Genomic DNA, 24,628 nt, shown 5'->3' on the forward strand with positions numbered 1-24,628 from the left:
AGGGGATCGGGCCGTCCCGAGCAATCACAGCGAGCATCTCCCGACCCGGGTGTCCGTGGGCTTCTCTCGTCCTCACATGAGCACACACGGCCCGGAACAGCATTTTCCTCCTTAAATGGTCACAGCCGAAGCCCGATGTGTGGTATATGGTCATGCAGAACGGCACAGCGGGGCGCTGGGCCAAGCTCACCAAGCACCTTCCCCCTCCTCTGCGCCCGTGAGCCCCGAGCTCAAGGGTGACAGAAAGAGCCGCCCCCAGGTCCCTCATCCCGAGTCCTGGCTGCCTGGCGTCTGCCCCTCGGAGGGGGACATCCGGTGGCCGTCTTTCCCCATCCCTTCCCCCCCGCCTGCGTTCCCACAACTGTGGACACGCGTTTCCATGTCCCCACTCCGCAGAGTTCCCAAATGGGCAACGCGTCTGCCCAGCGTCCGGAAGGCGTCGCTGGTGGGATCCTTGGAGACTTTCTGTTGACGGCTGAGATGCTTCGAGGCCGTCCCGAGGCAGCCGCCGTCCCAGGAACCCGTCCTGGGAGGTCTGGGGTCTGTCCGCGGCCACTGCTGGAATCCCGGGCCTGCCGCCATCACCCGCCCACTGGCCCCCCAGCCTGCTTGGTTTTTTATTTTATTTTAATTTTTTAGCAGCTGAGTCAGTGTTTCTGGGGTTGTCACTAAATGTCGTGTCACCAGTGCAGCTTGGAGGCTGTGTGGCAGTCGAGGTCCAGAGGACCCTGTCCAGGGAGTAAGGTCCTCTCCAAATGCCCCCCTGGGTCAGAGGTGGCCTGGGGGTCGGAGGCTGGATCCCTCGGGGCAGCGGGGCTCCACCGTCCAGTGTAGATGCCGGGAGGGATGCGAGGAAGGAGCGGAGGGCTGGGGGAGCTGGATGGGAGCCTTCCAGGCACCTGCTGGGAGAGCAGAGTGTCCACAGGACGCTGAACCCTCCCCTGTGGGTGCAGCTCCTCCTGAGCCCGACCCCTAACAGAGACGGGCCCGAGGGGGCATGTCCGGCATAAGCCACTCTCCTCCCCAGCCCGGCCACGTGCCCCTCGCAAGATCTGAGCAAATCCCTTGACAGGGCAGACCCTCAGGCGTCCGTCCACGACTCGAGGACAGAGACACCTGCTTCTCTGGGGGGCTGGGTGGGGTCTGCCGGCGTCTCTGGAGACGGACGCCCCCACCTGCAACGTGGTGCCGTGGGCGTCTGTCCCACGGAGAACCACAGCCTGTCCGTGCCCCGGAGCCCACCTGGCAGGAGTCCTATATTCCGAGGACGCCCACCTGCCTCACTTCCGGTTTCACTTTCCGCTTCCCAAACGACCTCGTGCCCTCGACCCCAGCGTCCTGTGTAGACGGCCGGGCTGTGCAGAGTCTGTTTAAGGACGGGGAGTCTTGGGAAGAACCTTTATTCACCAGCGACGGGATTCATACCAAACCCCACAGCGTAAGGGGGCAACACCGGCTCGTTCCCAGCCGTTTGTAGAATGAGAGCAGCCCGGCCAGGACACGGACTTCTCCCCTCAAAACCCGCTCCTGACACGCGACTTGGTCCCCCCAAATGTGCCCACTCGTGTCTCACCGTAGAACTATTTTATTTCCCCCTGAGTCAAAAATACAGAAATCAGGAAGGAAACGCCCGTCAGACGCATACAGCGCCCGCGGCGTGGACGCCAGCATGAAGCCAGAAAGCCATGCTGCTGGGTTTTGGGTGGCGGTGGTGGGGGTCGGGGGAGACATCGTCCCCAGACGTGAGCGTGCGATGCTCCTGCGCGACATTTTCCGGGGAGGCGGGGGGCTCGGGGAGAGGCCGAAGCCACGCCCGTCACGACAGGTCCTCCACGATGAGGACGTCCTCGGGCTCCTGGGAGCCTGGCGGAGGGCGGCCCTCGTCCCAGGAGACCTGGGAGAGAGAAGACGGGCAGCGTTGAGGGCACCCACGCGTGAGATCCTCGTTGTGCCACCGAGAAAGTGCCTGTGCGGAGCTGAATGGTCCCCCGTGGCCGAAGGGCGGACACCCCCTCCCTCTAGTGCACGCGGGGGAAGGTCACTAAGCCACGAACGGAGCAGAGCTCTGCCACCTGCTGCCCCATGGATGGACCCTGAAAGCACGATGCTCTGGGGGAGAAGAGACAGGCCAGACCTCGTAGCACGTGACCCCCAGATCCAAAACGTCCGGGACAGGCAAATCCACAGACAGAATATGGACGCGTGTCGTCGGGAGCTGGGGAGGGGATGGAACGGACCCATCACGGGGACGGCTTCTCCTTTGGGGTGCAAAGGCTCAGGGGACCAGACAGAGGGGGTGTCACAGTCCCTCTTGGAGGACACAGATCCTTCCAGCCTGGACGGTGGCGGCCATGGGGGACCCAGGGGATGACTGCTTCAGGACTCAGGGAGGCCCCCCCAGTATAAGAGGGGGTGACTCCGGCCAGCCTGAGCCTGAAAATCATGTTTCTATCCCGGACCTTATCGGGGGGGGTCCCTTTGTGCCCACTGTGAAATAGGGGTCCTGATATCCACCTGCCGGCTGCTCTGGGCTCTCAGACGAGCAGCATTTCCTGGACCACATGTTACAAGAGGGGGTCCTGCAAGGGGTCTGGGGACCACCTGTGCCAGCCACAGTGTGGGCTGTGGACGGGACCCCGAGAAGTTGGGCTGGTGCCCTAAGTCAACAAGGCCTTCCCACTGGAACGTTGAGACCCACGGCAAGGCCCCCTACAAAAGCCACGACCTCACCCCAATTTTTTCCATGAACCCTCAACCCCACCGGGAGGACACCCAGGCCTCGTGGAAGCCCCAGGGGGAGCCCAAGGGGGGGGGCTTCCCAAGGAAACAGCCTCCAGCCCTAACTAGAGCCCCTGTGCTGGGGGCGTCCCTCTGCTCATCATCGGGCAGAATGTGGGGCTGATGCACGAGGAGGGTCAGAAGGGGCAGCGGTGCCATCCTGGGGAGGGTCCCTCACCCGAGAGCCAGCGGCAACCCCTGGGAACCATGGTCCGGGGTTGAGTGTTGGTCCGCAGACTCCACGTCCAGCCAGAAGCACGAGAGACAGCTCTATGTGGAAACAGGGTCTGTACCCATGTCATAGGTTCGGGGTCTCCTGATGAGGGCTGTCTGACTGGGGAGAGGGAGACCACCACTCCCCGTGCCTGAGGACTGGTCTGGCATTTCCAGCAGGGAAATAGGGTCACCCCACGTCCCCTGCTCCAGGGGCTGCTTCTGTCTTAAGCCCCAAGTTGTGGCCTTTGTGGTGAGGTCCCCTTCCCAGGAGGATGGACTTTTGTGCTGAAGGCGGCTGGACCCCCATGCCTCCCCCCTCCCTTAGAATTGCACGCCAGCGTTGGCGAGCGCAGGACACCCCTGCCCAACGCCGCTGCACCCCTCGGAGTAGCCCCGGCCTCCGGACTGGGAACTGGGAACAGGTGCACCCACCTCCGGGGAGAACAGGGTCCCGGTGAGTTCCTTCTTCACCTGCGGGATGCGGGGGAACAGACTGTACCTGCTGAGGAGGGGGATACCATGAAGGGCCCAGCAAGCCGGGGGGGGGGCGCACCCTGGAGCCCCGGCCCCCTACCCCTCCTACAGAAACCCCGTGCGCACTGCAGCGGCCAGACCTCGCCTCTGTGGTCATGTGGCCCCGGACAGACGTGGCTGGCGCAGCGGGAGGCGCCCCACCCGCACCCCATGGACAGTCACTCCGCCTTCCTTGCCAGCCCTCAGCAACCTGCAATCCGAGCCTGGACTCTGCATTCGCCCTCCCCTGGCCATCCCGCGGGCTCCGGGGTCCTGCACCGGGGTGGGAAGGGCGGGGGCGGGCAGTCCTGGGTCCAGGGCTGGGGGCTCACCATTTGCAGAAGCACACGAGGACCAGCGCGGGCACCGCCGTGGCCGCCACCAGCACCCCGACCAGGGCGCCGTGGAAATCCTGCTCCGGGAGGCCTGGTGGGGAGAGAGGCAGACGGTCAGGACCGCGCGCGCGGGAGTGGGTGGTCAGCTTTGTGCACACGCCCGCCCCCCAGCCTCAACCCCGTTACCGGAGGATTAGGGGCATGCTGGTGGAAGCAGGGCTACAGCGGAGGAAGACCAGCCTCCCAGAGGAGGTGGAAGGCCGGCGGGGAAGTATGGACTCTCCCTCGGGTCCTGTGCCCACGCCGCCCTACTGGCGGTCGCTGCCCGTCTCCTCCACGCCCTACGCCCGAGAGACCATCCACCACAGACATTTGCGCAAGGACACAACTAGTACCACGCAACGCATTCCTTCTCACGGACGTTCCCTTTCAACACGGTGCTACGTAGCCAAAGGAACGAATGTGTAATTGTGAAACTCCAGGGTGGGACAGGGGTGTGTTCTCTATTGCCCTGGAGGCTTTCCTTGGGGAACCCTGATGTGACCTGGGCGGTCTGTGCAGCTTCTGGAGAGCCGTGAACCTGTTCTCTGGAAAGAAGGAGCCCCACACTTGCGTTCTGGGGTCCTCTGGGAAAGGGCATCCAGCTGGGGCATACTCTGAGCTCCTGCCCTGTCGCTCCCCAGAACGGATGTGTGGGACTCCTGGAGGGATGTCCCCACGGACTCCTGTCTTATGGGGTTTCTGCCACCCCTGCAAGGAAGTATGCTGAGAGGCCCGGTGAGGGACCACCCCCCCCCCCCCGCCCCCAGGCCCCCAGAGCTCCCTAAAACCCTCCATTTCCGTTTCCTGCCGCCAGCGCTACTGCATGATGGGAGCTGTCACGTTGCAAACCACAAGCTCTGGGATACCCCTCGCTGACCCCATAAAGGAGAGGGGTTGTTTGGGCATCCAAGGGGACGGGTGGAGCTCCCCTGGGCCCTGGCTGACCCTTCTGGGGAAAGGGACACCGCTGGGTTGGGGTATGGCCATCATCTGGGGCTTTCCAGACACCTGAGCAGGGCTAAGGGAACAGGAGCCCACGGGGGCTTGTGCCCTGTGGCTCATTCTTGGGGTCGTCCTCCTACGGTGATCCCAGGAGCTCGGGAGGGGGCGCCCAGCAGCAGGACACACTAAAGGTGGTGTGTTTCAGCAGAGAGCTGGTAGGGCCTGCCCCGAGCCCACTCCGCTGGGAGGGACGCCTGTGCGCTCAAAGGATCCCCAAAAAGATACGTGCGCCCTAATCCCAAAACCTGGCAACAGGCCCTTATGGGAACAGGACCATCTCAGGTGTGATGGAGAGGTTCCAGATGAGCTCGCCCTGGACGCAACGGCAGGTGTCCTGCTAAGACCCCGAAGAGGAGCCGCGCAGGGGCACCCGGTCCAATATCCGTCCGCGGCGCATGGGGAGTCGGGCGCTCACCGAGACGCAGCATTGGGCTCCACTCGCTCCAGAGCTCATTACGCAGATAGCGCACCCTCACCCGGAGCGTGGTGTCCGGCCTGACGGCAGAACGCGGCACCACGTACACATTCGCGTCTTGTCCCCTCTGGAAAACCTTGAAGAGAAGAGGGCACGGTCTGGGACCAGCGTTGGTGACGCGGGAGGGTCCCCTGGAGTCTGAGCACTGGGGTCCGTGCAGGGACGACGCCTGAGGCCCAGGACATCCACGCATCTCTCTGGCCCCAAGCAGGGACCCTAAGGGGCTCTCCCGGGGGAAGGTGGACTCCACACCCGTGGCCCATGGCTTCCCGAGCTGCGCCGGCCGCTAGCGCAGAGTCCCCACACCCTCGGGGCCTGACCTGCGGTTATTGCAAATCTATACACTGACAGCCGAGGGTGGGTGCGTGGACAGGAGCCCCACCTGGCCTCGCGGTATCTGGGGGCACAGCTGGACTCTGAATGCGACAGCGCTGGCGGGGCTCCAGGATCTGCCATCCCTTCCTGGGGCCAAAATGAGGCCAGTTCTGAGACAGGCCTCACGTGTCCCTCTGGATGACGACCACCTCTGCGTCCACCGCACAGAGCATGTGCAGGTCTGGAGAGACCAGCGGAGTCAGACCGACCGGAACACCAGGTGGTCAGCGAGGAGAAGGGGGCCCAGCCTGCGGGTCCACGGGGGCAGGGATGCATTTCTTCACGCGCCATGACCCCCTGCAAATCCCCGACTCGTCCAACCACTTCCTGGGGCTGGAGCAGAGTGGGACGCCCAGAGTTCCCGCCTGCTGGCTCGGTCCAGGAGCCCTGGTGTTTCTTTGCAGCATAGATGGGAGGATGGACAGTGACCCAAGTTTGCACAACCTGGAAGCCCCAGGACATGTTCTTCGCTGTTCCTCTTGCCTGGAAGAACCTAGTTTCTTCTCACCTGTCCATGATGAAGTATCTTGCCTTTATCAGCTGTGCGGCTCCTTTTGGACCCTGAGGATCTCATGCTACTCACCCCCTCAGCCACAACAGCCCTGAGGCAGGTACTGGACGGGCCCCAGCATGGATCCTGGGAGCTTCCAGGCCAGCCCATGCAGAGAAAAGCTGAGGGCAACAGCAGGGATTCCCCCAGTTCCCCAAGGAGAGCCCCCGAGGCAGCGAGAAGCCGTACATGTTGCTTATCCAATGTCCGTGGTGCACCAGGTCTCATATGTTGTCCGAGTCGCCGATAGGGCCCAGACAGGACACCTGTCTCCCCAAGGCTGGCCTCCGGGGACACCTTCAGACTGCCACCAACCCTCTTTGCACTTGTCCCGGCTGCTGCCAGTGTGGCCCACGGGCAGCATCCTGCCTGCAGCACCGGCATCGCGTGGGAGCAGGCGATGCCTGCAGGAACCCAGGTGAAGGATGAGACAGATTCTGAGAGGTGGGGGGTTCCTGCTGCCCTTGAGAGGGTACACGGGGATGCTCTTCTCTGTGTGAGTGCCCTGGGCGACAGGGACCAACGACCACATACGCCACAGCTCAAAACCCCAGAAAATTATCCTCCCCCAGCTCTGGAGTCCAGAAGCCCCACTGAGATCCAGGCAGAGCAGGGCCATTGAGATGCAGGCGGGACAGGGTTGTGCTCCCTCCTGAAGCTCCAGGGCAGGGTCCTTCCTGTCGCTTCCAGCTTCTGGGGCTCCCGGCGTCCCTGGGCTGGTGGCCGCATCCCTCCCATCTCTGCCTCCATCTTCCTGTGGCTTCTTCTCTGTGTCTGTCCTCTTCTGTCTCTTACAAGGACACTTGTCTTGGATTTAGGGCCACCCTCATCTAAGATCCTTCCCTTTTATTTGCAAAGACGCTGTTTCTAAACAAGACCCTGTTCTGAGCGTCTGGGCAGACATGAGTTTTTGCAGGACGGTGTTCAACACATGACGAACTTTGAACTGAAAAGGTCCGAGGCGTCGCGTCTGGAAGAAGACCGTTGCTCTGTCCACAGGGTAGACGATGACCCATGACTTGAGCTGAGTCAGAGGCTTTCCAGAAAACACAGCTTCTCAATCTGAGACTAACAGCCTGATGGCCACGAAGGGGCTAATGGGGACCCCACTGCCGATGTGATCTGTGAACACTGATGCTTGATGGGACTTTGGGCCCAAGCAAAGGAGGCATAGAGAAAGAAGAGATACTTACGGGGTTTGTCCTGGAAGCGCTGTCCTGTAACAAAAGGGAGGATTGTTAGCATCTGGGGTTTCAGCATTATATGCAAATGTGGGAACCCACCTGGACCCCCAGAACTGGTATGAAGAACCCTTCTCAGAGCTTCCCTTATCTGCCAAAGAGCAGACAACCGGGAATGAGGCATGCCATCAGTTCCCCCTTTGGGGAGACGTCCCTTCCGGGATGGACGGGGAATGTGTCATAAATTCCATCTCCAGGGGACTTTCATGCCCAGAAGAAGACAAACAAGACCACTGGTACCTGCCTCAACAAGCATCATCACTATTGTTCTTATCCTCTATTTCTTCTAGAAACCCATTTGTTCCTCTTCTGGAAGTTTTTTCTTTCCCTCTCCCTGTCCCCTGGTAGGTAGGTAGTAAGCTCCTTACTTGAGCTATTCAAGAGCCACATCTTTTGTGAGCTCTTATATATATATGAATGCCTTTGCCCCCCCCTCCTTTATTTAATTTACTGCCCTCAGGTTCAGGACCTAAGAGGGTGGAGGAACAGCTTTTCCTCCTCAACACAAAGTTTCCTTATTGTGAATTTGTCTCTGGCTGTTGAGTTTGCTCCGGGGATATTAGCAAGGAAGGAGAAGGCAACGCCCAGAGTAGCTTTTTTCTGCATCACTGGATGTTCTAGTGAAGACTGACCCTCTCAGAGACCTTCTGCCTCGTCCAGCACTGACTGAGTGTGCCCGCCAGGCTCTGGGCAGAAAGCCAGAGTGGAGCTCGCTGCCCACCTGGGGCTTCACACGCACGGGACGCTCAGGCCTGCACAGCTGTGTGAGGTCACCTGTGTTACCACCTGCCTGAGATCACCTGCTTGGAACCAGTGTGAGGTCAGCTGGGCATAGTTCCCTGTGTAAGGTCATCTGTGAGAGGTCACTTACGGGAGGTCCCTCATGCGATGTCACTCACAGGAACCCTGGGGAGGAGGATGTGAGCAGGCAGGGCTGGATGCCACAGACTCCCGGAGGTTGTCTCCAGGACTCCAACTCTAACCCAAGACCCACACCCAACCTCGCAAGGGTTGTAAGGACAGAAGGGACACGACCTCATTTGTGGTTTGAAAGACACATGCCACTGAGTAGTTCACACCTGGGCGGGGCCTGGAGGTCACCTGCAGAGCCCTGAAGTATGTGGAAACTGTGATGTCAAGGACCATGCGGGTATGGGACGGGGCCGGCAACATTTACTGAGCACCTACTGTGTGCCCAGAGCATCCAGCTCTGCCATTGCCGTACGCATCATGAAAGCATCTTTGTGCTCAGGGAACCTGCCTCTGTGAGGTATGTGCAAAGGCCCTGAGGTCTGGGGTGCTCGGGACTGAATCCCGGAGTCGCCTTCCACTCCTGGCTCTGGGCTTGGGGTGCATGTTGAGGCCCCAGGCCATGGGGAAACAGAGATGCTGAGTGTCCTGTGGGAAGTCCCCAATTTCCAGGACTCGGGAACGCATCCAGATCTCAGGTTGCAGAAGCTTTCTTGGCACAGGTGTGCTGAGGGGACGGGGAGCAGGTGGGCAAGTTGAAGATTCAGGGGAGCTCCCAGTGCACCTGTCATGAGCCGCCCATTTCCAGCCCATTTTCATGTTTTGTTTCCAAAAACGCTAAGGGCTGCGTCCTGTTAGGGTCTCAACTCTGATATTCTAGAAAAGGCAGCTAATGGGAACGGTGATGGGCAGAGTGTGCATGTGTGGACCACGAGAGGTGTGGGGCATGCCCCTTGACCTTCCCCTCAATTCTGTTACAAACCTAAAGTGACTCAAAAAAAAAAAAAAAAAAAAAAGCTATTACAGGGCTCCCAGGGTGCCTCAGGCAGAGGTCCATGCAACCCTTGGTCTTGGGATCCCGACTTCAAGTCCCACGTTTCGCATAGAGATTAGTTTTAAAAAATAAAAATAAAGAAGCAGATTTCGTGGAGGGAAAAAAAGGAATGAACCACCGGTGTAGGGTATAGGGCACAGGAGTTCCCAGAGAACAACTTTCGGGAGCAGAGTCTCTGGTCTGTGAGCCGGGACTGAGCTCTGCATGAGCAGACGGGACCGAGCACGGTTTGTAGTTCCCTCGCCGAGGTCGGGGGCTCTTACTGGTCTTTGGATGTCCAGCTCATAATACAAGACTTGAGGCGAAAGCTCGTATCTCATCTCGGGGTTCTCCCACCGGATAATGTGATGCGATGTGTTGTGGGCGATCGTGATGTTTGTTGGGGGGTCGTACTTTTCTATGGGAAATAAAACAGACACAACAACAAAAATCCTCACAAACACCCAGGGGTCAGTTGTGGAGGGGGCTCCCGGCGGGTTGCACCTCTGTAGGAAATTGTCCTATATTTCTTTTTCTGTAGGAAAAAACAAAACAAAACAAAACACAGAAGGTGAACTGGGCTTGGAACGGGAGGGCTCAAGCCAGCTGATGGTGCATGAAGGGGACTGTCCCCTCCGTGGTGCCGTCCACCCCTCTTGGTTGAGTACCCACCTTCCGTGTCCCTGCTGCAGATTGCCGGGACCCCAGGTAAGGACGCCAGCAGACAAGCACGTCCTCCTTCTCTGTGCCTCATCTCCGGGACACCCTACAACTCTGGGGACCTAAGTCACCCAGGATCTGTGTGCACACACCAAAGCAGGTTGACCGTTTGTCGTCTTAAAAGCATCCAAGCACTCAGCTGAGTCAAAAATGCCAACCAATCCACCAGACGGTTTGTCTAGAACCAGACGCCGTAAGGACATGGCTGGAGGACCCCTTCCTTCGACGCAAGATACAGATGATGCTCCAGGTTATTTGCAGAAATCCGCAGAGTGGGTGCAAATTAAAATACAAAGGGGGGGTCACCCCACGGGCATACACCTGTATGATGTGGAGCACGGCAAAGCTCTGTGTTCTGGTTTCTGCTCCCGGATTGCAAACCAGCGCCTGTTCTGCGGCCTGTGGAGTGCGGTGTCGTTCCCGCTTTTGTGCTTTGGGTTGGCGACGTCACCGTGTGAAACGGCCCCCAAGCGTGCAGTTGGGGTGTTGTCTGATTTGCACGAAGAGGACTGGCACGTCATCTCCAAAACAGGACACGTTGGCACAAGGGTTATTTGGAACCGCAGGCAACCAAGAGTCGTGGATACAGAAAGAAGACTTTCTGGAGCTTTCCTTATCGGACTAAAACCAGAAACTTCTGAGAAAGTAAGATTGCCACAAATCCCGTCTCTGGGGGGGTTTTCTGTCCGTAAAAGTCAGCACCAAATTGTATCTGTACCAAAAAACCCCTCACTAATACAACCCTCTCTCCTATTATTTTCCGTATTTATTTACCACTTCTAAAAGCACAAATCCATTTTCATTGAACTCCACAGTTAATTGATTTTTATTAAAATGGTATATAAGTAAAAATTTTAAAAAGTTGTTTATAAGTCCCTGAATCTAACCACTTCCTTGGGACATTTTCCTTTATTTTCTGTGAGGCCCTCCCCCATGCATATCAGACTTAAAAATTAAAATGACATTTGCGTGCTTTTCTCCCGTTAATAGAGCGTCTGTCAGTTTAATTTGCAAGCCCTGCCTACAGAACCTAAGAGGGTAGAGGAAAACTTTTTTCTTCTTTTGCATCCCTACACACAAGAAGGTCATGATGTGACTGTTGGAGAAAATACACACATACGATAAGCATTGTTCAGTCTTGAGGCATAGGGCTGTGGGCGTTGGGTGCACCATTAATTCATCAGCAATGTACATTATATAAGATGTCTTTAAACAGAAACACGGTTATAACACGACGGACCCTGTATTTCCACCGCGGCAGCCGTGATAAGTTGGGTTTTGCAAATTCAGGATTTGCAGGGAATTTGCAAAAATTACCAAAAATGGGTACGTGACATGAACACATGCCTTTCCTGCATCCCACCGCAAGGGGACAGTCAGGGCCGCCATGCCTGTCTCTCTCTCTCTCTGTTCCCCAGACCTTGAGTGCCGACCTTGGACCTTGCTCAGGCTGGTCCTGAACCCAGGACTACGTCCCACACAGTGAGGATGTGAGCTCAGACGTGTGAAGCCCGCTCTCCTGGCTAGGGGGCGGGTGGGGGAGGACACGGGTCGCGGGAGCGTCTTACCGATCTTACGGGCTTCAAATGGAACAAAGTCCAAAAACGGGATTGCGGTCTCACTGCTGGTCCCATTCAGTAGGAAGAAGTAATTATCCATACCCTGGGGTTCACCGAGTTCATCGAAATGGCAGCCCACGCGTGTCCCCGTGGGGTCCGTGATGTAATGCACGCACTCCGCCTCGTCCTCGTGCCTGTCGTTTGCAAAAGGGATGCGGGAAAAGCCTGACTGTGTATCCTTCTGGGCAGACATAATCAGCAAGGAGATCTCCTCCCCAACCCAGAAAGGCCTCCAAAAAACCCCAAAAACCAAAAAACCGCAAACTGATACAAATCCGTCTCCAAATAAGCACAAAACCTGAACAGGATATGCATCCTAGGGAATCGGCCAAGACACGGCACAGACAGGGACGGATCCCACCCTTCGCAGGGCGAAGCCATCGCAACCATTCCGTGCACGATAAACATCACAAAATTGTGGCTTTCGTCCTCTCTTTAGGACGGGAGGAGGGTTTGCAACTCCAAGCTAGGCGGCCACAAAGGCGCCACATCTCCCCTCCCCGGGTTCTGTGATTTTGTGACATTTCCGGGAGGAGCCCCCTGGGGTCCCCCGGCTCGCTGGGCCTCTCCCGCGATGATCCCCGCATAGCTCCCCGGTGGTGCAGGGACGGCGTCCGGCTTACAGGGAGGCCCACCAGAAGAGCCGGTAGCAGACGTCGGCGGGGGCTCGGGGGCCGGACGCCCAGCTGCAGTTCATGAGACGGACGTTGTAGATGAAGCAGGAGAAGTTCACGGCGCCGGAACCTTCCCTGCCTGGGAAGACACCCAGCGACGCTCTCAGCCGCGGCATCGCCACCAGCAGCCCCCGAGAGGTGACGCGAGTGGGTGCCCACGGCGCCGGGCGGGAGCCGGGCACCCACCCGCTCAGGGGACCTCACCTGGGTTCGCAAAAGGCACGACTTCCTGGAATTTGGCCCCGTCACAGGTGACCCTCACGGTCAGGTTGGCTCCCCTATGCAGCACGCGGTTTCGGAAGATGCAGAAGTACGTGCTGTCCTCTCTGACCTGGAAAGGGAACCACCGAGAACCCACACATCACACACGCACTCTGGGCTCCCCCGGACCCGACTCGGCCCCGGGAGAGGTCCACGGCCGGGCGTCCCCGTCCTGGATCGAGTACCCCGCGGACCCCTTTCCAAGCCTGTTGCACGCTAGGTCTCCTGCCTGACCTACTGAGCCCACTTTCGGCAAAGAGTCCCGCTCAAATGATTATTGAGAATCCCTCCCCCACCTCTGATCCTCTGATGCTGGGAACAGGTCACCCCAAAGAGGCCACTTGGGCGCAACGATTATTTTGAACTGAAAGCAATGTGCACACACACACGAAAACTCGCTGCCCTCCTCTGTACCTAAAACCCGGGCACACGTTTCCTTTTCAGAAGGCGTCCCCACCCCGTGGGTCTGACCAAGAAAGGCAGAGTGAATCCCGCTGGCAGAGACGATTGCAGACACCCAGCAACCTGGAAATAGACCCCAACCTGCAAGACAAACTTTGCCCCGTGCTTCTCCTGGTTCCCCCCAATGATCACCTACCCCAAGACCTTCAGGAAACCTACCCTTGCCTATAATAACCAGCCCACAGGTCCTGCTGAGTGAGTCGCCCGGGAAACCACTCGCCCTGCACTAATGCAACGAGCTCACACCTGGCCCAGAATGGCCAGGATCTGAGGGACACCAACGGTGTCCCTGATTCTGTCCTTGCTTCCAGTGCTGCGTAAGGATTATCCTGACTCAGAAGCAACGGAGAACCAGCAGATACAGAAAGAAACCTTCCTGGAGCTTCCCTGATTGGGCTAACAGCAGAAACCTGTAGAAACACACATGACACGGATCCCCGCTCTCTCTCTCTCTGGGGGAACTTTTAGGACCATGAAGAAGGCAGAAAGTCAGCACCGAGACGGAGCCATATGAACCACCCTACTGACATGAACCGTGTCTTCCAAGAGTGTCCTTCAAATATCTATCTTACCCCGCAATTTGCTGCCCTTAGCAGCCTCCAACGCTCTTCCTGCCCACATCTGCACGATGTATCTGCTCTTCGTGAAAAACCATATACAAACTCTCAGGTCTAACCACTCCTTCGGGAACATTTTCTTCTTTCTATCAAGACATCCACATCATGCCACCTAAAATGTTTAACAGCACACAGAATGTGCATGCCTTTTCTCAGCTCGTCTGTCTTCTGTCATTTTAATTTGCAGAGCCTCGCAGACAGAACTTAAGAGGGTGGACAAAAGTGGTGTTGCGTGCCTGCACCACGATGCAGTTTTCCCAGTCCTCTGCGTGACTCTGAGGCTCTGCCCAAGGTCAGAGCTAGTGGCCGACACCCTGGCTGGAGGCTCCTTTGTCTTCATTTGGGGGGTTCTTGGTTGATGTGATCAATTGTGAATGCATTTTATTAATGCTCCTGTAGTAATACGGCTGTTTTGTCTTTGTGGGGGAGGCTTTCCGGGTTTGGGGGTTGGATTCTGTGTTTGATTAAGTTCCCCAAGAAGTCTTACTGGGGATGCAGGGCGGTGAGTGGCCACAGTGCCCTGGGGGTCGGGGAGGGATGGTGGGGGGAGATCAGATGCATGAATATCCCTGAGAATCCAGCCAGGCCTGCCCTCCAGCACAGCTTCTGGAAGGGGATCCAGGAAGCATCCAGGATTCTGGAAGCAAGGCCAGGTGACAATGGGGGAGGGGGGTCCTGGAGACACTTGGGTGACCTGGCACTTACCAGGCCCCCCAGGCCCGGGGCAGGGAGGGGGTTGCCCTTGTGTAAAGAAAATCAATGAGGACCCAAATTGCGAAATGATTCTGCCATAGGAAATAAAAGGATGATTTATTTTTTTTCCTAGAAATGACAGTAGGACACATGCCATTTCCGAGTCTACAGAAACCCTTTATCGCAAAAAGGTTTTCCTGCATGAAACAAACAAACAAACAAACAGAAACGGTTGCTCGGGGACCCTAAAACAATTACGCATTTTGAAAAAGGATGATCAGCGAGGACGACCTGGGGCTGGGGAGAGGGGGAGGGTTCCTCCCAAGCTCCTCCTAAGGGGAACAACAGCCTAGGAATTATACAGAGAACAAAGAGCCCCTTTAAAACATCCAGACAGGAAAATCTCAGATTTACATAAAAATCGGGTGATTGGCGGCCTTAAAACGCCAACCAGGAGGCCACCAGCAGGGGACCCATTCAGAGGTTTTTTGGGGGGAAAATGTTTGAAAAGAAGTTTTAATACATCGGGGCCTGTTTGTGAGCGAGATGAGGAGAAAAGCACCTTCTTCAATCATCAAGGGCTCACAAAAGTGTCCCAGTCATCACCCATCCTGAGGCCGAATGCAAATCTTAAAAAATATATATATATATTTATTTTTTTTCTAGTTCCCAAAAGGATAAAATACACCTCCTGCGTCTTTGATAGCATCCATTAGAAAACGGGCAACAGCACGGGGTCTCCTGGACACGTGTGTGAATCTCTTTTACAGCTGAAGGGGATGCAGCTGGGTTCTGGGGTTCTGGGTTCCAGCGGTGTCTGTCAGGGGCCCGGAAGCCTCTGCATCTGGAGCGTCCGTAAGGGGCTCCTGCGTCCTGTCTCTGCAAGAAATTTGCTCCAACATACAATTTCCCACTTGTTGAAAAGATGGGACTTTTAATACAATGAAAATCATAACAATAATTAAAAAACAGAAATAAAAGATGGGATTTGGATGCTTCCTTCGGATCAGGACAGAGAACAGGTGCGTCACGGGTTGTGTCTGGCAGAAAAGGCAGAAAAGACGAGGTCCCTCCCGTCTCTGGCATGACCGAGCAGGATGCCCGGGAACCCCTTGCGTCCCGGCTTTCTGCTGATGCTCCTCAATCCATGCTGGCCTTCTGGCCGGGCACGGGATTTTGTCTGACTCATTTACATATTCATACATGTATTTCTGTTTTGCTCTGCACTTTAGCTTTTGACCATTTTTTTTTATTTTAATTTTTTATCGTGGACAAGTAGGCGTAACCACAAAATGGACTGTGTCCTTCCCTCTTAGGCGTGCACGTCAGTGGCGTGGGGCACCTTTGCTCTGTAGTGGAAACATTACGTCTAGTTCCAGAATATCATCACCCCCACCCCACGGCCCCCTAACTAGGCCTCATTCACCCCCTTTCCCCAGCCCCTGGCAAACACTAACGTACTTTCTTTTACCAGGATTTGTCTATTTGTGTAGCTTCACAGAGCTGGGCTGATGGAGCCTTTTGGGTCTGCATTCCCAGATACAGTTGCAAGGTCCGTATACATTGTAGCAAGGTTTGTATATGTTGTAGCAAGGTTCGTATACATTGTAGCAAGGTCTGTACACATTGTAGCATGGGTCATATACACTGTAGCAAGGTTTGTATACGTTGTAGCAAGGGTCGTATACATTGTAGCAAGGGTCGAGCTGGTTCCCTTTCACAACTGCATGGGAGTATGTATTTTTAATCCTTTTCCTCTTACTGTGGAATCACCGCTGAACACTCCTATGGGGGCAAAATGAGGAACTGGAAAAAATAGGCAAAGCAGCATTCGCCGGGGCTGTGATGGCAAACAGTCCCACATGGTGTCTCGTGCTAAATATGGAGCCTAAGCATGGTGACCCATGAGGTCACGAGATTTAAAAAGAACTTGAAAGGAAAAACAGAGCACGTGGAAAAAAAGAAAAAAAGAGTAAGTACAGCAGCATCCTGTTTGTGAAATCCCGGATTCCGTGGGTGCAGGGTGGCCCGGCCAACAAGGAACTGTGGGCATTCACTGCCCATGGGGCCGGTCGGGTTGGGTCCCACCAGGAGGGTCCTTACATACACTCCAATTTCCTCAAGTTCAAAACGTAGGAAAACAGACTGAGAGCATCACTGACATCTGTTTGTCTGTGCCTGATCTCGCGCTGAAAGCCAGAGGCAGACCCCCGGGGGTTCCTGGGAGGTCTTCACGCTGCAGAGAGACCCCCATCCTGACCCGGAGCTGGGTCTCCCTCAGCGGGGCCTGCTAAGGAGGGAATAAAACGCACAGTCCAGAGATGCCTTCAAGGGTTGACTGAACCCGCACCTATCCCGTCTTCCCTGCAAGCATCTTTGGGCAGCCTCACAGAAAACCCAAAATCCCAGTGACAAAGTCTGCAGTCACGTTTTCTGAGTCTGCAAAACAAAACAAAACAAAACAAAACAAAACAAAACACCAAAACCCAGTCAACTCCCAACTAAAGAAGAAGAAGAAGGAGGAGGAGGAGGAGGAGGAGGAAGGGGACTCTGATTATTTCAAAAACAGAATTATGTTTTCCCAAAGGAAGTCTTGAGACTTCCTTCAAAGTCTTGAGACAGCAGGGAATTAGAAGCACCACGCAGGCCTTTTAAAACAAAAGTGACCCAAAGAGGCAGCCCAGCGAGGGCCGAGGACCCCGGTTCCAGCACCTTCACTTTCCAACCAGCAGGAAGGAGGTGGCCTGCCACTCAGTTAATCTAAGACATTAGAACCCTTCTCTGCAAAAGAGCTAGCGAGCTAGCATTCTTTTTTTTTTTCCCTTTCCTGCAGAAAACCCTCAAAACAAATCTGCTCAGAGCAGGCGGAAGGAAATGAACCAGAGATTAGTAACACGGAAAACACACATAGGCAAAAAACGGACGGCCTTGAGGAACATGTAGAGGGACTCGTTTTTATGTTCGTGGCAGAGCTGGAATCTAAGACCATCTGGAGGATATTTTATTTTATATTTTTAGAAGATTTTATTTATTGATTTGAGAGAGAGAGAGAGAGTGTGTGAATGCACACAAGCAGGGGGAGAGGCAGAGGGAGATGCAGATTCCCCACTGAGCAGAGAGCCTGATGCAGGACTCGATCCCAGGACCCTGAGATCATGACCTGAGCCGAAGGCAGTTGCTTTACTGAGTGAACCCCCCAGGTATCCCTCACAGGATATTAAAAAATAAATAAATAAAAATAAGAACCAGTTTCATTTAAAAATTAAAATTAAAAAAAAAAACAAAAAACGGGGTACCAGGCTGGCTCACTCGGTGGACAGTGCCACTCTTGATCATGGGGTCGTGAGTTTGAGCCCCACACTGGGTGCACACTTACTTAATAAATCTTACTTAATTACTTACTTAATAAAATAAAATCCTTTTTTTTTTTAAAGAAACGTAAAGCTATGAAAAAATGTAAAACCCAAAATGTCATGCTCATGCACTAAATTCAGCATTATTTTTTTAAAAAATCCCATCAAGATTGTGCACGATCTGTTTTCATGAGGTCCATACAGGGGGGGAAGCAAAGGGATAATCTCGACAGAGGTCCAAAAACACATTTTCAAGAATTTGCCAGATCTGTGCTAGAAAAAAACAATACTTAGCACAGCAGGGACTTAAATGAATTAAATGAGGACAAAGATGGTTTTTGCTTTGGGGTTTTGTTGTTGTTGATGTCCGTTGCTTTTCACCAACAGGCCGTGTTGTAATTCATACAGAAACACTAAATGTGGGAACGTTTTCTTGAATTTGCAAGGAAAAATGAGATGAAACAGAAAGCCAAGACCATTACAGAGGGGAGGGGCACACTCACATTGTTCCTAAATTACAGGACGACATTCAGAAAACCAGATGCTTCCGCCAAACATATTGAATTTGTTAAAAAAAAAAAAATAGTAATAATAATAAAACAAAACAAATAACCCTGGACAGGAAAGCCATTAAATTAATGCCTTCCGTGCACCAACAGCCAACACTTAAAATCGGGAAAAAAAAACTTGAGGCAAGCCACAGAAAGAGATACAATGCTTAGAAATGACCCACTCATAAAGGAAGGTCAGCGACCCATTTCCATCTGTTTCATTATGTTAAAATTTAATTTCATTACTTTTTAAAAGCACAGGTACGTAATGATGCCCACAGCGGGGTCTCTGCGACCCCCTACGGGGAAACCCTCCTTCCTCCATCCTCCTGCCCCCACCCCGGGGGCCATAAATCCCTGCTCCTAAGGGGTGACCGTAGCAGACTATATCACCTCCCAGTACACCATCTCGGCACAAGGATTATTTTGAGCTGAAGGCAATTGCAAAGACCAGATAGAAGACACCCCCAGTGCAGATCACTTGCCTGAGAGCAGGACATACCTGGGAAGGTGTCCTTTGCTCCCCACGACTTTAATCCCCGGAGACAATGCAAGACCCTCCTCAGCCTGCAGATGGCGCCAGAGGAACCCATCTAAAAAATCCTAATGGGGAGCCCGGTGGACAGTGGGGTTGACCCTGGGTCTTGCTCTCAGCTCAGGTCCTGATCTCAGGGTCAGGAGACACAGCCCCGCGTAGGGCCCCACGGTCAGCACCGAATCTGCTTGAAATTCTCTCCCTCTCTCTCTCTGCATCTCCCCATTCCCCAAATAAATACATAAATCTTTAAAAAAAAAAAAAAATTTTCCTGCTAAAAAGAGCCGTAACGATACAGGGGTCCTCCTTGCCACAGTCTGCATGGGCAGGGGTACGGGAGCACAGCCCACCTGCTCATTCTGGGTTTTGGCTTTTCCCTGGGCAGCCTGGATTCTCATTTCATTCTAGAATCGGTTTACGGGGCGATCCCAGGGGGTGTCTCAAGGTACGGTCGTCCCATGGAGGGATGGAATGTCGGGGCTGGAAGCGCCCCAGGGGCAGGGTTTGGGGCAGAGGACATGGATCCTTTGCAGCCTCCTGTCTGGGGCACATCCCCACCTGTTGTGGGGATCCCCCACTCCATCCCCAGGAAGCCCCAAATTATTATGAAGATCATTTTAAGCTGAAGACGTTTGGATTCAAGAGATGCAGAAAGAAACATTTTTGAGGAGAGTTTTTTTTTATCTGACTAAAAGCAGAAAGTTCTGGAAAATGAGGCTACCATAAATTCCCTCTTTGGAGTGAATTTAACTTCCAGGAAAGACATCAAGGGTAAACCTACCATGAATGCCCTCTTTGGGCAAAGCTTTAGGGCCACAAAAAGTCAGAAAAACTTCTCAAACTTACATAAACAAGCATGATTCCAAACTTTATCTCCTGTTTTTTTTTTTTGTTTTTGTTTTTGTTTTTGTTTTTTTCTGGAAAACTCCTTGTTCTAACAGTAGAGAGCTTTATTGTCTCCTTCCTTTTTCGTACTGGTTAGGTACATAAATCCTTCACTTTAGCTCTTTATTGAGCTCTGTTTTTTATAAGCTCCATATGCATGGGAAAATATTTTTCTCCCTCCTCTTTATCTATCTTTCAACACGTTAATTCACAGGCCTCTGGGGACAGAACCTAAGAGGGTGGATGACAAGGTTTTTCCTTCCTGACATCCTTAGAATGAAACTAAGGGAGTGTGTGAACTAGGTGATGAATGAATAAACATAAACACAAACTGAATCCAGGGGGGCTGTTTTAACATGAAGGGGATGGAGCCCATTTAATGGGCAAATTCACATCTTTCCCCCTCCTCCCTCACTAAGGGGAGAAATCAAATGAAGGCATGCACCCAAAAGACAGCTATTATATTCTCCCTCATATGTGAGACGTAGTGTGTAAGTTTTATTCCTACCATACAGAAGCAGAGTAAAGGAGGTCATCCTATATATGGGATTTGCCCCAGTCCCAAAGAGACCACTTTGGCCTACGAATCATTTTGAGCAGGGGGTACCTGACAAATGGACAGATAAAAGAGGGCTTCTCTGCCTCCTTATCTACATAAAAGCAGGACACAAAAGACCCTTTCACAAAGGGTTTTCCCACCTTCTCCTGTGCCAGGAAGGTGAAGAGTGATCATTATTACTGGAGAAGGACCACCAGCGCTGAGAAGACACTGCACAGACAGACCTTACTAAAATAACACGTACCAGCCACTAGTTCACCCACTGATTCCCTAGTCACTTCCAAACAATGTAGTGGCCCCAGAAGCCAAAAATCCCTATTCCTTCATCATGATATCTCAATTTCTCACTCCTTTAAAAAAAAACAGCAGGAAATCTTCCTAGTCTGACCACTTCTTGGGGTGTTTACTTTGCTTCTGTGACTCTTCATGTATGTAAAAAGTTGGACTAAGAACAAATCTGTACGTCTTTTCCCCCTGAAAAATCTGGCATTGGTCACTTTAATTTGCATGTCCCTATCCCGGAATATAAGAGGATAGAGGAAATGTTTTTCTTCTCTGACAAGAGCAATAGGAGTGGAAATCAAGGCAGGGGACTCAAGAATCATTTCACAGGAAAATTCAAGATTTACAAGGAGCAAAGCCGTAAGGCATGAGCCAAGAGTACTCACCTCTGGGGCTTGTATGGTGGAAAAGCTAGGCATGGTGGGAGAGTTGGGAGGGGTAGATATCAGGCATTCCTGCTCACTCACATTTCTTATGTAATTCCAGGTTAACATTCTTTTCCTTGAATCTAGCTGCATGTTTTTAATAGGAGATCTATTCTCCCCTGCTGTAATTAGAAACGAATAAACAAACTTAGTAGGAATTAGAATCCCCTACCCAGGTGATGTCATAGTTACAGGTCGGGGGAGATAATCTGCAAACATCAGGCATGGATTGTTACATTTGTTTGTTTACTGAGGCCGAATTCACGCACAAAATAAATAAAATAAAATAAATAAACCATTTCAAAGTGAACAATTCAGCGACATTTATGAGCCCATGAAAAGAACAATTAGTTATCAGGGGAATGGATAACAAAACCGTAATGAGAAGTCACTTCATTCCCGTAAACTTAGCTTTCGTAATAATAATTTGAAAAATACAGAAAATAATTTGAAAAATATGAGTTAGTTTGCCTGGGTGGCTCAGTGGTTAAGCATCTGCCTTTGGCTCAGGTCATGATCCCAGGGTCCAGGGATCGAGTCCCACATTGAGCTCCCTGCTCAGCGGGGAATCTTCCTCTCCCTCTGCCTCTCCCCGCTGGCCTGTGCTCGCTCTCTCTCTCTTTCTCTCTCGCTCCCTCTCTAAAATAAATAAAAAAAAATATTTTTTAAAAATAAAGGAAAACACAAGCCAGCTATAGTCATAATTTGAAAAATAAAACAATTTGAAAAATACACAAGTTAAGTATAGTGATGATTAGAAAAATATGCAAAATCATTTGAAAAGTACAAGTTAACTATAATAATAATGTGAAAAGTACAGAAAATAATTTGAAAAGCATGGAAAAGTTAGCTATAGCAACAATAATTTGAAAAACAAAAATAATTTGAAAAATACACAAAAGTTAACTATAGTAATAATATTTTGAAAAACACAGATGATACAGAAAATAATTTGAGAAATATGGACAAGTTAGCTATAGCAATAGTAATTTGAAAAATACAGAAAAGAATTCGAAAAGTACAAGTTAGCTAAGTAACAATGTGAAAAAGAAAATAGCTTGAAAAATACAGAAAATAATTTGAAAAATACAGACAGGTTAGCTATAGCAATAATAATCTGAAAAATACAGACAACTTAGCTATAGTAGTAAAATCTGAAAAATACAGAAAATAACTTGAAAAATATAGAAAATAACTTGAACAACACAGACAAGTTAGGTATAGCAATAATAATTTGAAAAAATACAGACATGGGGCTCCTGGGGGGCTCAGTGGGTTAAAGCCTCTGCCTTTGGCCCAGGTCATGATCTCAGGGTTCTGGGATTGAGGCCCGCATCGGGCTCTCTGCTCAGGGAGGATCCTGCTTCCTCCTCTCTCTGCCGGCCTCTCTGCCTACTTGTGATGTCTGTCTCTGTGTCAAATAAATAAATAAAATCTTTAAAAAAAAGAAAAAAGAAAAAATACAGACAACTTAGCTACAGTAGCAATAATTTGAAAAGTACAGAAAATAATTTGGAAAATACAGACACATTAGCTATAGTAATAATATTTGAAAAATACAGAAAGTGATTCTTAAAATATAGAGAAATAAAAATAAAAAAATCTTAAATACAGAAAAATGTTTAAATACAGGAAAAAAAATTTAAATACAGAAAAAAATTACAGAAACTATTTAAAGTCAAAGGGCAGGTTGTGGAGACCTTAGGACCCTCTAAACCTTCTGGGAGGGAATGGAAAGTGGGCCTTCCTGTGTCAATCTAATGGAGGAGCTTCTGTCCCATGCCTTCTGGGTGGGCTTTGACTCTTGGGGTGGGGCAGGGAGTGGGGGACCTGATGCATCACCTGGACCAGGAAGGAACCTGCCACAGGGGAGGACAAGTAGAAACTAACCATGAGGACTTTAATTCTCCCTGTTGGGGGCGGGGGGGGGAAGCATGAAGAACAAATTTGCAACATCAGAGTCAAGAATATAGAATGGGGGATGCAGAGTCTCTCCAAAAAATGGTGGGAAAAGCAGTCTGATTGCTGGGAAAAGCTGTGAGTCACTTGCCAAAGAGTGAAACCACGCCACTAACCAGATTCACAAAAAAATTCTCTCTAACTGGATTAAAGACTTGAACGTGCAACCTGAAACCAAAAAACTCCTAGGCAAGAAAAACATAAAAACATAAAGCCAAGTTGGAAACTTCCTTGACGTTGGTCTAAGCAATGATTTTTTTTTTTTTTTTTTTTTTTTACTTGACCCCAAAAGCAAAAGCAACGAAAGTACAAAGTAGAACATGGCCCTTCCCAGAGGGGCTTTTCAAGCATCAAAATTCCAGAATGTCTGGACCCAGATCTGGAGCATCTGTGAAATGTGGTCGTCAGAGAGGTGAATGCCCGTCCTCAGCCTCGGGGGAGGAGAGACGCCCCAACGTCCCCAGGACCCTAGTTCCAAACCAGGGGATGTTTTTCTCCCCGTCTCTGCGCCATCTTTACGGGGTCACCTGCCTACGATTTCTACATTATCTTGTACCTTTGTGGACAGGTTTTGCAGATTGGCAGATTTTTTTGTTTTCAAAACATATACTTTTAAAGATTTTCTTTCTTTCTTTCTTTTCTTTTCTTTTTAGTGTTTTATTTATTTGTCAGAGAGAAAGAGAGAGAGAGCGAGCACAAGCGGGGGGACCAGCAGAGGCAGAGGCAGAGGGAGAAGCAGGCTCCCCGCTGAGCAAGGAGACCCGTGTGGGACTCGATCTCACGACCCTGGGATCATGACCTGAGCCAAAATCAAAAGTTGGGTGCTTCACTGACTGAGCCACCCAGGCGTCCAAAATTTTTGCATTTTAATAAGTTTTTTTCCCCAGGATAGACAGAAGGTCTGACACCTGAGCTGGGTTTGACACTTTTCAGTCCCTGATTCTGACAGAGGTTAAACATCCACTTATAGGTTGATTTGCAAAAGGACCCCTTCCTCTACCAGGGGAGATACCTCGGGTCTGGGGGAGGGATGTTTGTCCCCTTCTGGCGTGGGAGTATGGCAGTTTCACCCCACCCAGACCCTGGCGTGGGAGCCCCTGCCTGTACCTACCCAGCTGTGCTCGTCCGCAGCACGCCGAGTTCAGGATCACCAGAAAGCTCACAAGACCCAGCATGGTCGCCATGCACCAGCCCCAATGCTGCACCTACACAGGAGGAGAACAAAGGTCAGAGGTCAGATTCCAAGCCGGACCCTCCCTTAACACCCTTAGGGGAGTCAGCGGTAATGAGCCTTTACAGAATATGCAGGAGCTCTTGGGGTGCATCCCGTCACCTTATTTGGCCAGCAGTGCCCCATCCCAGTACTGTGTGGGGCCACCATCCTATTCCCACACCCCTGGTTCCCTGCAAAGTCACAGTACCTCTGAAACTCTGCTGGAACTCCCCCCAGAGCGTCAGTACGTTCGACATGCTTCCTTGATGACCACTTTCTGCAAGCTGGTAGTGAACCAAGTTTCCCCACCAGGCGTGATTTTCCCCACCCCACTGTCACTGGCCATTGCTGGTCCCACCCACATTCGTGCTGCTGAGATGCTTGTGTGGGGAACCATTGCAAACCCCAGAGCTACTATCGGGATTATTTTAGGCTGCTTCTCTTGTGCGGGGTGGCCGAGGGCAGAAGTGAGGTCTGCAGTAAAGAAGAAGGAATGTGTGGTGAGGATAC

General features: G+C 52.2%; 1 protein-coding gene across 1 annotated transcript; it reads right to left on the minus strand.

Moving 5' to 3' along the window:
* Positions 1-1,816: 1,816 nt before the first annotated feature.
* On the minus strand, positions 1,817-24,089 carry LOC111157114 (granulocyte-macrophage colony-stimulating factor receptor subunit alpha-like). Its single transcript, XM_022518353.1, has 12 exons — positions 24,017-24,089; positions 20,908-21,068; positions 12,528-12,654; positions 12,273-12,402; positions 11,599-11,783; positions 9,595-9,728; positions 7,598-7,613; positions 7,218-7,225; positions 5,302-5,437; positions 3,840-3,933; positions 3,427-3,496; positions 1,817-1,894 (listed from the first exon to the last, which is right to left on the minus strand). The coding sequence occupies exons 1-12, from the start codon at positions 24,087-24,089 to the stop codon at positions 1,817-1,819; spliced, it is 1,212 nt and encodes a 403-aa protein (XP_022374061.1).
* Between the last annotated feature and the right edge of the window lie 539 nt (positions 24,090-24,628).

The sequence above is a fragment of the Enhydra lutris genome, unplaced genomic scaffold, assembly GCF_002288905.1.
Source record: "Enhydra lutris kenyoni isolate GAN:26980312 unplaced genomic scaffold, ASM228890v2 scaffoldscaffold52, whole genome shotgun sequence".
Taxonomy (NCBI): Eukaryota; Metazoa; Chordata; class Mammalia; order Carnivora; family Mustelidae; genus Enhydra; species Enhydra lutris.